Source organism: Erythrolamprus reginae, chromosome 4 (genome assembly GCF_031021105.1).
Source record: "Erythrolamprus reginae isolate rEryReg1 chromosome 4, rEryReg1.hap1, whole genome shotgun sequence".
Classification (NCBI taxonomy): domain Eukaryota; kingdom Metazoa; phylum Chordata; class Lepidosauria; order Squamata; family Dipsadidae; genus Erythrolamprus; species Erythrolamprus reginae.
The window spans coordinates 93,633,908-93,645,986 of NC_091953.1; the positions used below are offsets into that span (position 1 = coordinate 93,633,908).

General features: G+C 43.2%; 1 protein-coding gene across 2 annotated transcripts in view; it reads left to right on the forward strand.

Annotated features, from left to right (window-relative positions):
• The window catches only part of SLC9A7 (solute carrier family 9 member A7), an 86,836-nt gene that overhangs the window by 41,676 nt on the left and 33,081 nt on the right, over positions 1 to 12,079 (forward strand). For both annotated transcript variants that reach the window (XM_070750933.1, XM_070750934.1), the window contains exons 9-10: positions 1,743 to 1,831; positions 9,594 to 9,707. In XM_070750933.1, the coding sequence (XP_070607034.1) occupies positions 1,743 to 1,831; positions 9,594 to 9,707 (203 nt within the window). The remainder of the gene's footprint in view (positions 1 to 1,742; positions 1,832 to 9,593; positions 9,708 to 12,079) is intronic.

Here is a 12,079-nt window from a genome sequence, read left to right on the forward strand (position 1 = left end):
TGTTATCTCGGTCGAAATTGCCCAATTGGAGTCAAGATCTATCCGAATTTGAGCCATTTTATCCGATAGAAACTGAACTCCTCAGCTCTACCACGCAGGGGCTCCTCCATTTCTCCTACATTACAGGGGGAATGAATCATCCTAAATCAAGTGGCTGGGTGTGAATCAGCAGATGGAATAAGTGCGGAAAAATATGAGCGTTATGTTATCCTATCACCACTAAATAAAGGCTCTTAAAAGTGTTCGAATCTAATGTCATGCTGACATAGTAATTCCTTTTGTTGGAACATTATAATTGTTCCTGTCTTCTCATGTGTGTGTTTATTTTTGAGATAAGTAAATTAATTTATTTTTAGCAACTATTTCTGCATGGAATACATAATTGAATTGGCTTCTGCAAACATTTTGAATTCAGTCTGGGCTTTGAAAATGTGCGAGAACAAAATCATAGTACCTGCTCTCAGTACCTAAAAGCAGTGGCATCTTTTCTCAGAACTGTGTACGGTTGCCTTAAATATGTTGGAACTGAAATTGGATTCACACTGATTTGTCTGGAAGCATCATTGGGATACTGAATGTGAAAAGATATGCAATCTATAATTTAGTTCCTTGCCCTTACTCCTACATCAAAATAAATGCTAAAAACGACAATGTATACTTAAATTGAGAATAACTTTTCCACATTTCTTAACATTTTGATGATGTATATGTTGCTGGACTAAGCTGCCTTAGTTTCTGTCTAGTAGTGTTACAGAATTCAAAATCGGCTTCAATTGTACCAAAACAGGAACATCCTTGTATATTTTGAATTGGCTACTGCACCATAAGGCAGCTTTTGCTAGTCAGATCAACGCCCAGACTTCTAAGCCAGCATGACCATTTATTGAAAGTCCCGATATTGAGATTTTCCATTTTATAGATTTGACATTGGTAATACATTTTTAAACATTATTATGGAGACGACACTTTTTTTAAAAAAAAAAAGCAAATTCAGTTCCAATCAGAGCCAGAAAAGTTGAAGTTGATTCCTTAGCTCTGTATTTTGTTTTCATTTAAGTAAGATTGTTAACATTTTAATAGACTGGTTTTTATATAAATATATAATTATTTATGTTGAACAATTCTAGATGAAATATGATCTATGTTGTATTCTTTTTGACTTTAGTAGGCTATTTACAATTTTCTTTATCAGCAAGAAATAAATAAATGAAACATTGTATGAACTAAAATGTAGTACATCTAAGTGCTAAGTTTCAGATATCACTGAATTGCTAAAACATATAGTAGCGTCTACTTGTAATTTTGTCCCTTGATGGTTGTAGATAAAATGCTTGTATTTTGAAAAAAAATAATAGATTGATTTCTCCATGCCAGAGTAAGCCTAGTATTTTATTTCAAACTCACCAATGGCTTGAAGAATCAGGTGCTGGCAAGATTCTGTCTACAAATATATGATAGTAGCTATCTGAGGAGATGATGTATGGCAGGTCCTACTTATGGGTACAATAGTTTTCTTTGTACTCCTGGGAATATAGAACTATGGTAATATCTTCAAGTAAGATTAACCTCTGTAGCTTTTCATTGGGATATGTGCCTTAGAAAATGTTAATCTAACAGGTCCTCATAGGCAAGCCAGATATTCAATGCTTTAGGAATGAAATAAAACATACTTAAATTCTTAATGAGCATAGAAAAATACAGTAGTTGTTTAATGTTTCTTTTTATTGCTGTTTTCTTGACAGGGGTTGTATCTGTTCTTTTCTGCGGTATAACACAAGCTCATTACACGTACAATAATCTATCTGTTGAATCAAGAAGTCGAACCAAGCAGGTGAGGGGCAAAAACATTGGCTTTGCTGTGTAAATAAGCATGATTTGTATTGTTTACATACATTTATTGTGTCAGGTTGTTCTTACTTAATAAGAACAGAAAATGCTTTTTTGCAGTTAATCAAAATTGATGAACTAAAGTATGTGATGGGGAAAACAATCAGTGCAGTATTATAACCCAGATTTCAGGGATGCAGAGTTGTATATTGAAATGTATCTCTCTTGTGTTTCCCAAAACATCCTTAGGCCTACAGAACTATGGGGCTGGGACAAAGATTCTTGGCTATTCTACTATACTATTCCCTGTGTGTGACTGATGTATTCCCATCTTTGCCACATGATTCTGATAGGATACCTTTCATGAGTTATGGAAGGATGGGACCTTGTTTTATTCGGTTGTTTCAGCTGTGCTGGGACATTTAAGGAATAAAATGATGAAAGCAGTGACAACATGATCTTTTCTTCTTACATGAGTAAATGATTGTGAGGCAAGGTCCAAACAGTGGTATCAATAGATACTGTGATACATTGTTCAACATTCAGCTAAGGGAATATAAGCACCTCTTATGCTACTTATTGTGGGATAATACATAAAAGACTACTGATTTGTAATTGCCTTTAGTGGTTTTGTTTTTAGGGGGTTAGTTTTATAGCTCTGAACAGGAATCTTAGGTGCCTCATATATTGCTGAATAATTATCCTAAAATAATTATTTTATCATAAGTTAAAACAGGAATTTCTTCCTGATCTAGTTGGGCTACAACTCTCTTATCAGCTCTGCTGCTGGAATTACAGTAGATCAGAGATCTTCAAACTTGGCAACTTTAAGATTTGTGGACTTCAACTCCCAGAATTCTCCAGCCAGCATAGCACAACTGGCTGGAGAATTCTGGGAATTGAAGTCCACAAATTTTAAAGTTGCCAAGTCTGAAGACCTTTGCTGTAGATGATGTTGATGAGAGTTGCAGTTCAGTAAAATCAGAAAGGAAATTCTGTTCTCCGTACTGAAGGAGTGGGTCCAGCAGTCACATGGGTTGCTCCTGTCCAATCCGTTGGAACTGAGCCTAGCATTAAAAAAGACTGCTGGATCCGCCCCTTCCCCAGAATTCGCTCAGTTCGCATATCCTGCGGTTGTATTGTGAATGCTCGTTCAACATTCTAACACCTTCCCTTCGATCTTTCCTTCAAAAAGTAGTAAGATTTATTGTCTTTATTTATTTACTTGCACTAATTGCGCCAGCCGTTTAAAAGAAAAAAAGAAAAAAACGCGGCTTGGCTTTATTTCCTTGGGAGAAGTTGCGGTTTCGTTTTCCCCCGGCGGTTTTGCCGGTTACGATTCCTGCGGCCGCTTGTGGATTCTTCTAATCCCTTGGCCTGGAGGTCCTAGTGCAAGTATTTATCCATTGAAATATTGTTTATTTATTGTATATAAATATTTAAGGGCTTATAAAATACCTCCTGCGGAGTGAGACGCCTTCTAGTCTCCTGGACTTAGTCGATCGCTTTTCCCTTAAGAAATTCTCAGCAGCGATCTTTTCGGCGCGAAGGCCTTCGCGCCCTTTTTTAAAAATCTAGGCCTCTCGTGTTGGCCTTCTGCCAGCCGCGTAGGCCTCAGTCCACCGCGTGGATCCGGGAGCGGGCCTTGGGGGTCCCAGGCTAAATTCTCCACCGGCTAAGCCTCCAACCAGAGTGCCTTGGTTTACTTAATTACAAAGTTTAGGGAGGCTGGCCCCGCTGGATTTGGGGGCACGAACTCTGGGTTTGCCCAGATTGTCCTCACGTTTCAGCAGCTTCGAGGCCTCGAAGCAGGATCCATTCCTCTTGGGAAGTCCTTGAAATCTTCTCCTGATAATTCAGTTATTGGCTCAGCCTTGTCTTCTGTTAATTGTCAGACTATGGCTACTTTTCCCAAGAGAGGCACAACTAAAGGTCCCAAAGAGGTTAGGCCTACTGGTAATTCTACTGAAGTTCCCCAGGCCTCTTCCTCCTCTTCCTCAGGCACCCATTCCTTAGCCAAGCCCACCAGGGCTGAGAAGAGAAGGGACCCAGCCCTACAAAAAATACATGATAAATCAGCCAAACCTTTTAAGGTGCAGGCCCAGGTGCATATCAATCCAACCCCCCCGGAGGCCTCTAACCTGCCTCTTTCTGGGGTTCCTGTGCTATCCCTGGATGAGCCAAACCTAAATCCACCCCAACCTAACCTATGGGGTTTAGGTCCAGAGGAGCCAGATATTACCGAGGATTCCTCCCAGCCAGAACCTGCTCAGGCCCTCAGGGATCCTCCGGCTTTTCCGGCTGATATTTCTTCCTTGCCTCCGGAGTTTCAGTCTATCTTGACTATTCTGACTAACACCATTGACGCTAAACTCTCATCTTTCAATGTGCCTTCTCTGTCTCATCCCCCACCACGCTCCTCCCGTCCCGTGAGTTCTTCTCCTTCCTACAGAGCCCCAGCCATGGAGGTCTCTGACTCCTCTCAGGAAGAGGATGAGGATGGGGACGCAGAAGAGGATGATGACCCATTTCAGCGTCTGTCGGAAGATGAGGAATCTCAGATTAAGATTCCAGCCCCAGCTGCTATCTTTCCTTCGCAGCTTTTCAAATCTCTCCCGTTTAAAGCTAGAGTATCCACGGGGCTAGCCGGGCAAGAAAAACAGGCTACTTCTTCCTCAGACCCTCCGGAGGAAAATCTTCCTTATTTCATGGAAGAACAGGAAGACAATGAGGTAATACCTATGCCCAAGTTGTTTAAGGATGCTTTGCTTAAACAGTGGGACCACCCAACCGTTGGCCTTACTCCCACTCCCAAGGACAAGAAACTCTACAAGCTCTTCTCCTCCTATGAGGAACTCCTAACATGTCCCAAGCCAGATGAACCAGTGAAGACACTCCACTCGACTTCTGCCATACCGGGCGAAGCAAAGGAGGTCCTCCGGCCAGAGGACAAACGACTTGAGCAAATGCTCAAAAGGAGTCTCCTTGCAGACTCATGGGCCATTAAGAGTGCTGCAGCGGCATCCTTCTTTTCCAGAGCTGTGCTCTTGTGGCTTCGTCAGCTCCAACCACACCTGCCGCCAGATGACTTACGGGGTCAACAGGATTTCAACAATATCTTCGCAGCTCCCCGATATGTAGCAGATGCTTCCCTCCAATCTTCCAGATTTGCAGCCAGGTCAGTAGCAGCCTCCACAACGGCCAGAAGACTTCTATGGCTCCGCCCTTGGCAGGCGGGAGTAAGACAGAAGTGGCAGTTAGCCATGGGTCCGCTGAAACGTAACCTCCTCTTCGGAGACCTTCTGGACCCTCTCCTTACGGAGACCACAGACAAGAAAAAGGTCTTCGGACCTACCACCAAGAAGGCCCCTAAACCGCAGCCCTTTCGGCGCACAGGGCGTCAACAGGATCAGAGCTTCGCATTTCAAAGGAATCCAGGTCAGTATTCCCCTCGGTTTCGATCCCAATCTAGAACCACCAGGGGCAGAGGTTCCCATTATCAGAGAGGATCCTCTTCTACCAGGGCTTCCAAAAGAGCCAGATGGTAAGTTTTCCTCCTTTCCCATAGGCGGTCGCCTAGTCTGGTTCTCTTCCGACTGGCACCGTTCTTGTAAGGACCCCTGGGTCATTGACACTGTGGAAAGGGGCCTAAGGTTAGAGTTCATTTCACCTCCCCCTAACCGTTTTATTTCTTGTCCTTCTCCCAGTTCCACTCCATCTCGTATCCGAATGGAGGAGGCTTTTTCTCATTTGTTGACTATTAGAGCTTTTCAACCGGTCCCCTCTCTCCAGAGAGGTTTAGGCTTCTATTCCATCCTCTTCATGGTCCCTAAGACCTCTGGAGGCTGGAGAGCCACCTTAGATCTAAAGAATTTGAACCGGTTCATAAAATATAGGAAATTCAAAATGCATTCCTTATCTTCCATTTTAGCAGCTCTACATCAGGGAGACTTTATGGGGTCTCTGGATCTCACGGAGGCCTACCTCCATATTCCCATTGCCAAGGTCCATAGGAATTTTCTGCGCTTTGCCCTTCAAGGCAGGCTTTTTCAGTATAGGGCTATGCCATTTGGGCTCTCCTCAGCTCCCAGAGTCTTCACTAAACTCTTGGGACCCTTGGCAGCTCATATCCGGGCCTCTCCCATTCATATTTTATGTTATTTAAATGACATTTTAATTCATGGATATTCCAGATCTGGTGGGGCTGCAGACCTCTGTTTTACCATGTCGGTTCTACAGAATCATGGTTTCTCCATAAATCTTAAAAAGAGCCATCCTTGATCCATCCACTTCCATTCTGCATCTGGGAACTATCATTAATTCCGAGATATCCCAGGTTTTCCTCTCCACTGAGAGAAAACGCAGCTTTTTGGATCTCATTGCTCGCATCCTGCCCCAGCAATCTACCTCCATTGCCACCCTATCTTCCCTTTTGGGTAAAATGGTGTCATGTATTGGTATTGTTCCCTGGGTCCGTCTTCACGCCAGGGAACTACAGTGGCTCCTATTACCCTTCCAGAGATCGGGCCACAGCAACTCGAATCGTCGCATCACCATCCCTCCGACGGTTCGCAGATCCCTCAAGTGGTGGACTTCTCCAGCCCTAGACAAGGGATCTCCCTTCCGGTGCCCCGACCAGTTTGTAGTCACCACAGATACCAGCCTCTCGGGCTGGGGAGCCCACGCCCAGGGTCTTTTAGCTCAGGGCACATGGGCACCGGAGGAGGCTTCCAGGCCCATCAATTGGCTAGAATTAAGAGCCGTGTCTCTAGCTCTAAAACAATTCCACTCTCACATCTCCAACCAACATGTGCTGATTCTCACCGACAATATAGTCACCAAAGGCCATATTTGCAGACAGGGAGGCACAAGATCCAAGGCCCTCATGAGGGAGGCCCGAAGTTAGGCCTTTGGGCAGAGAAAACTCTCCAGTCGCTTCTAGCCGACCACATCTCGGGGAGCCTCAATGTCCAAGCGGACTGGCTCTCGCGAGTGACCTTAGATCCAGGCGAGTGGAATCTCCATCAGTCACTGTTCCACCAGATCTGCCTCAGGTTCGGCCATCCAGTGTTGGATCTATTTGCGACCAAAGCCAATGCCCAGCTCCCTCGCTTCATCTCCAGGTTCCCGTCTCCGGGAGCAGAGGCAATCAATGCTCTCAGGAGCCCTTGGCCTCCAGGTCTATTGTATGCCTTCCCTCCAATTCCAATTCTGCCAGACGTGATCAACAAAATCCTCCTGGAGACGGCCCGAGTAATTCTGATTGCCCCTCACTGGCCTCGCAGGCCCTGGTTCGCGGACCTCCAACAACTGTCCGTCCAGGACCCCTGGCGACTCCCCGTTTCGGAGGATATGTTGCGACAGGGGGCCTCCTTCCACCCGGACCCAGAGTGGTTCCACCTCACCGCCTGGCTATTATCCGGAGGGACTTAGACCTGCGAGGGTATGACCCGGACACAGTGGAAATCATCCTGAAGTCTAGAAGAGGGTCTACCAACCGGATCTACGACCATACTTGGTCCAAATTCCATCAGTGGTGCTCGCAGGAGGGTTTTTCAGCACCATCCGCCGGCACCTGGCCGCCATTTCTTCCGTCTTGGCGGGGCCTCGCAGGCAGCCCCTCCGCTCTTTTCCAGAAATCCAAGAATTTCTAAGAGGAGTGGCCATCCTCAGGCCTTCTAAAATCCACAGATATCCTACCTGGGACTTGCCACGGGTTCTCCACTCTCTTACTCAGGCACCTTACGAACCCCTGAATTCTGCGTCCCTCAGGTACCTATCCTTTAAGGTAGCATTCCTGGTGGCGATTACATCCGCCCGACGCATATCTGAGCTGGCAGCCCTTTCTATCAGACAGGACCTTTGCCAGTTTTCACCAGGATAAAGTGGTTCTGCGACTGGACCCCACCTTTCTACCAAAGGTTAGTTCCATGTTCACAGATCTCAGGATATCATATTACCTTCCTTCTGCCTCCAACGAGAGCATCCCCTGGCAACTAGATGGCACACTCTGGATCTCACTAGAGCGCTAAAGGTTTATATCCAACGCACAAGATCCATCCGGAGATCTGAAGCACTCTTCATAGCCTACCATCCCAGATCCTTGGGATCCAGAGTGTCTTCTACAGTAATAGGTCGTTGGATCAGAGGGACCATCTCTAAGGCCTACGAGACAGCTCCCCTTTCCATTCCAAGGAATATTACAGCGCATTCCACCAGAAGTGCTGCCACATCTGCCGCTTGGGCGACTCAGGCTCCGTTGGAAGAAGTCTGCAAAGCAGCCACTTGGGCCTCGCCAAATTTCTTCATAAGGCACTACAAAATCGATTCGTACGCATCAGCGGACGCTGCCTTCGGCAGAAGAGTACTCCAATCCGTTATCTCTCACGATAGCAATGTACTCCCACCCTAGGGACCTATCTCTTGGGTATGTCCCATGTGACTGCTGGACCCACTCCTTCAGTACGGAGAATAGGCGTTGATTGCTTACCTGAACGCCTCTTCTCGTACGGTGAGTGGGTACAGCAGTCACTTCCCTCCCTATGTGTGGTCTTCTTTACCTTCTATTCTATTTTCTTATAACACATGAGAGTTGAACATTAAAGAGCTTCACTACTGAGCCTAGTCTATGGATTCGCGAATTCTGGGGAAGGGGCGGATCCAGCAGTCTTTTTTAATGCTAGGCTCAGTTCCAACGGATTGGACAGGAGCAACCCATGTGACTGCTGTACCCACTCACCGTACGAGAAGAGGCGTTCAGGTAAGCAATCAACGCCTATTTTATGATCATTATCTTTGCAATATTAGAAGACCATCCAAATTAAGTATTTATTGGGAAAGGCTGAACAGATATGAATTTGGGAATTGCCTTCTTGGCATTAAATTACCTCAGGTGTATAATTTCAGATGCATAGTATAAAATGACAAAAAAACCTGGTAACAAACTGACATTATTTTCCCATTATTTTGTTATTATTATATATATTTTTTATTTTTCATTTCATTTCATTTCATTTATTAGATTTGTATGCCGCCCCTCTCCGCAGACTCGGGGCGGCTCACAGCAGCGACAAAAACAATATATATTGACAAATCTAATAATTAAAAATCTAAGATAACGATTACACCTTTAAAAATCTAAAAGAAACCCCAATATAACAAATATATATACAGTCATATCATGCACTAGAACTACATAGGCAGGGGGAGATGTCTCAGTTCCCCCACGCTTGATGACAGAGGTGGATTTTAAGGAGTTTACGAAAGGCAAGGAGGGTGGGGGCAATTCTAACCTCCGGGGGGAGTTGATTCCAGAGGGCCGGGGCCGCCACAGAGAAGGCTCTTCCCCTGGGCCCCGCCAGACGACATTGTTTAGTCAACAGGACCCAGAGTAGATCAACTCTGTGGGACCTAACCGGTTGCTGGGATTCGTGCGGCAGAAGGCGGTCTCGTAGATACCCTGGTCCGGTGCCATGAAGGGCTTTATAGGTGATAACCAACACTTTGAATTGTGACCGGAAACTGATCGGCAACCAATGCAGTCTGCGGAGTGTTGGTGTGACATGGGCATTTTTGGGGAAGCCCACGATTGCTCTCGCAGCTGCATTCTGCACGATCTGAAGTTTCCAAATACTTTTCAAAGGTAGCTTAGCATGAGTTTTACTTAGCATGAGTTTTGTGAAAGTCAGGAATACATAAATGTTTATATAAAATGTCAGGTATATTGAATGTAAATGGTAAACTAATATTTTCACATTTCCCCTCAGCTCTTTGAAGTCCTGCATTTCCTGGCTGAGAATTTCATATTTTCTTACATGGGCTTAGCTTTGTTTACTTTCCAGAAACACGTTTTCAGCCCCGTTTTCATAATTGGAGCTTTTGTATCCTTTCTTCATATTTCAAATGTATGTTTCAAAGGTTTCAGAAGTTTTCTCTATGTTTTTAATGGAGTTGAAATAAGATACAGTGTTCCCTCGATTTTCGCGGGTTCAAACTTCGCGGAATGTCTATACCACGGTTTTTCAAAAATATTCATTAAAAAATACTTCACGGGTTTCCCCCCTATACTACGGTTTTCCCCGCCCGATGTCATCATATGTCATCACCAAACTTTTGTCTGCCTTTAATAAATATATTTTTTAATAAATTTTAATAAATAAACATGGCGAATAATAATCTAAATGGTTGCTAAGGGAATGGAAAATTGCAATTTAGGGGTTTAAAGTGTTAAGGGAAGGCTTGGGATACTGTTCATAGCCAAAAATAGTGTATTTACTTCCGCATCTCTACTTCGCGGAAATTCGACTTTTGCGGGCAGTCTCGGAACGCATCCCCCGCAGAAATCGAGGGAACACTGTATTTTTAAATATCCAATCCTATTGAAGTTTGCTTAGAAATAAGTCCTACAGAATTCATAGGATTAACTCCTAACTATGTGTATTTAGGGTTCTAGCTGTATTTTATAGAGGTTGGAAAACAGACTACAGTAGCTTTTGCTGCAGACTATTTCATAAAACCATGGCTTTTGAATTTTGTGTTGCTGTAATCCAAACATGAGGATGAGCATTACTCAACTCCTCCCACAAATGACTCTATGACTGTAACTTTGTTGCTTGTATCCTTACAATTTATTTTGACTGGTTCCTAATATGATTGGATTGCTTATTTGTACCTGGACTGTCATTAAGTGTTGCATCTTATGATTCTTGACAAACTAATCTTTTATTTTATGTACACTGAGAGCATTCCTTGTGGGTGAAATCATATTTAGCCAATAAAATTCAATCCAATTCTATTATATTCTTAAATATTAGAAAAATTATTATCTCTGTCTGTAAGTCAGAGTATTGTGTGGGATAAATCTCTGTATATGCAGAATCTCTGAAACCTGCATATTTATCAAGGCAAGTATAAGATTTGAGAAACCTTCAGAAGAAGGTAGACAATGTGCATTAAAGCCAGATGACAAAAAGTCAAATTCTGGTATCATCTGAAGTTCTCAAGTATCTGAGAGTAAAACTGAAGTGGCAGCAGTTTGGTGATATGAAAAAAAATTCCTGGGAATATAATTTCAAAAAATAGAGTTATTTTGTTTCATATTCTGGGAAAAATGAAAAAGAGGAACATGGTACTTGCTGAAAAGTAGAAAATCGAGAATTATACTTTCAGATGAAAACTGAGGGATGAGGAACTTTATTGTTCTTAAATATGTCATGCATGGGAGGGGGGGACACCCGGTGAAGGGCTACCAAAATTTTTACCACCACACTGTGGCCGTGGCTTATGCAGGACGCCCTACATTTTCTTTCAACATCTGTCAGTGCAAATTGGATGCTCTGGGGTGGAGCTCCATTTTCACTACCCCACTGCATTCCCTCCTGTCCAGGCAGTAGCCCACCCCTGGGGACACCCAATCTTAATCTTGTCTTCAGGATTAAATTTTAAAAATCCTTTTATTATCACACCTTTTTTTGATTCTGTTACACTTCTGAGGCTCTGTAGTCAGCCCGAGAGAAAAATTTACTCTAAACCAGAATCTACTTTTTAATCCCTCTCAATCATTTTGACATAGTAATAGCAATATCTTAAGTTGTACTGATCATTGTTACTATTTATGATGCAGTTTTCAGAGAATTGATTCTAAAAGGTTTCTCTTCCTCTTTTTTTTTTTGGCTGTTGGTTATTTGACTTCTCTATGGAGAGCATTAACAGTTTCAGGTTTGATTGTTATTCAGATGAAAGATCTGGAGGAAATCTCAAGAATGTAGATTAAAGTATAGTTGAAGAAACATCCCACCTGAAAGGAATGATGAATTCTTTTTTGTACAGTTAGTCCTTGACAGTTACTGCCTCTGTGCTGTTTTGAAATTGGCTACAATTCTCGCATTCCAAGAATTAATTAATAATTAAATTTCCTTATTTTCTTACAAAGATCTATTGGCTTGGAGATTGCATAGTTTACTCTAAAAACTGTAACAGAGGTAGAAATTCAAAGTAGGACTGGTACTATTTTGTCCTACAACATTGATGTTTCAGCATGAAAAGATGACCAGGAGAGCCTATTTATTTATGGATTTCATAATTTTGCCTACAGGTTCGATTTTTATTGGTTCAGCAACAGTAACATTATCTGGAGCTACTCTTGAGTGTCCCTATGTCTCTGTTGTCATTACGTTGACCAATGCCCTTTAGGAAGGCTCTTGTAAAATTCACATGTAAGATTGGCTTTATTTCAAAGATACCTTCTTGTTCT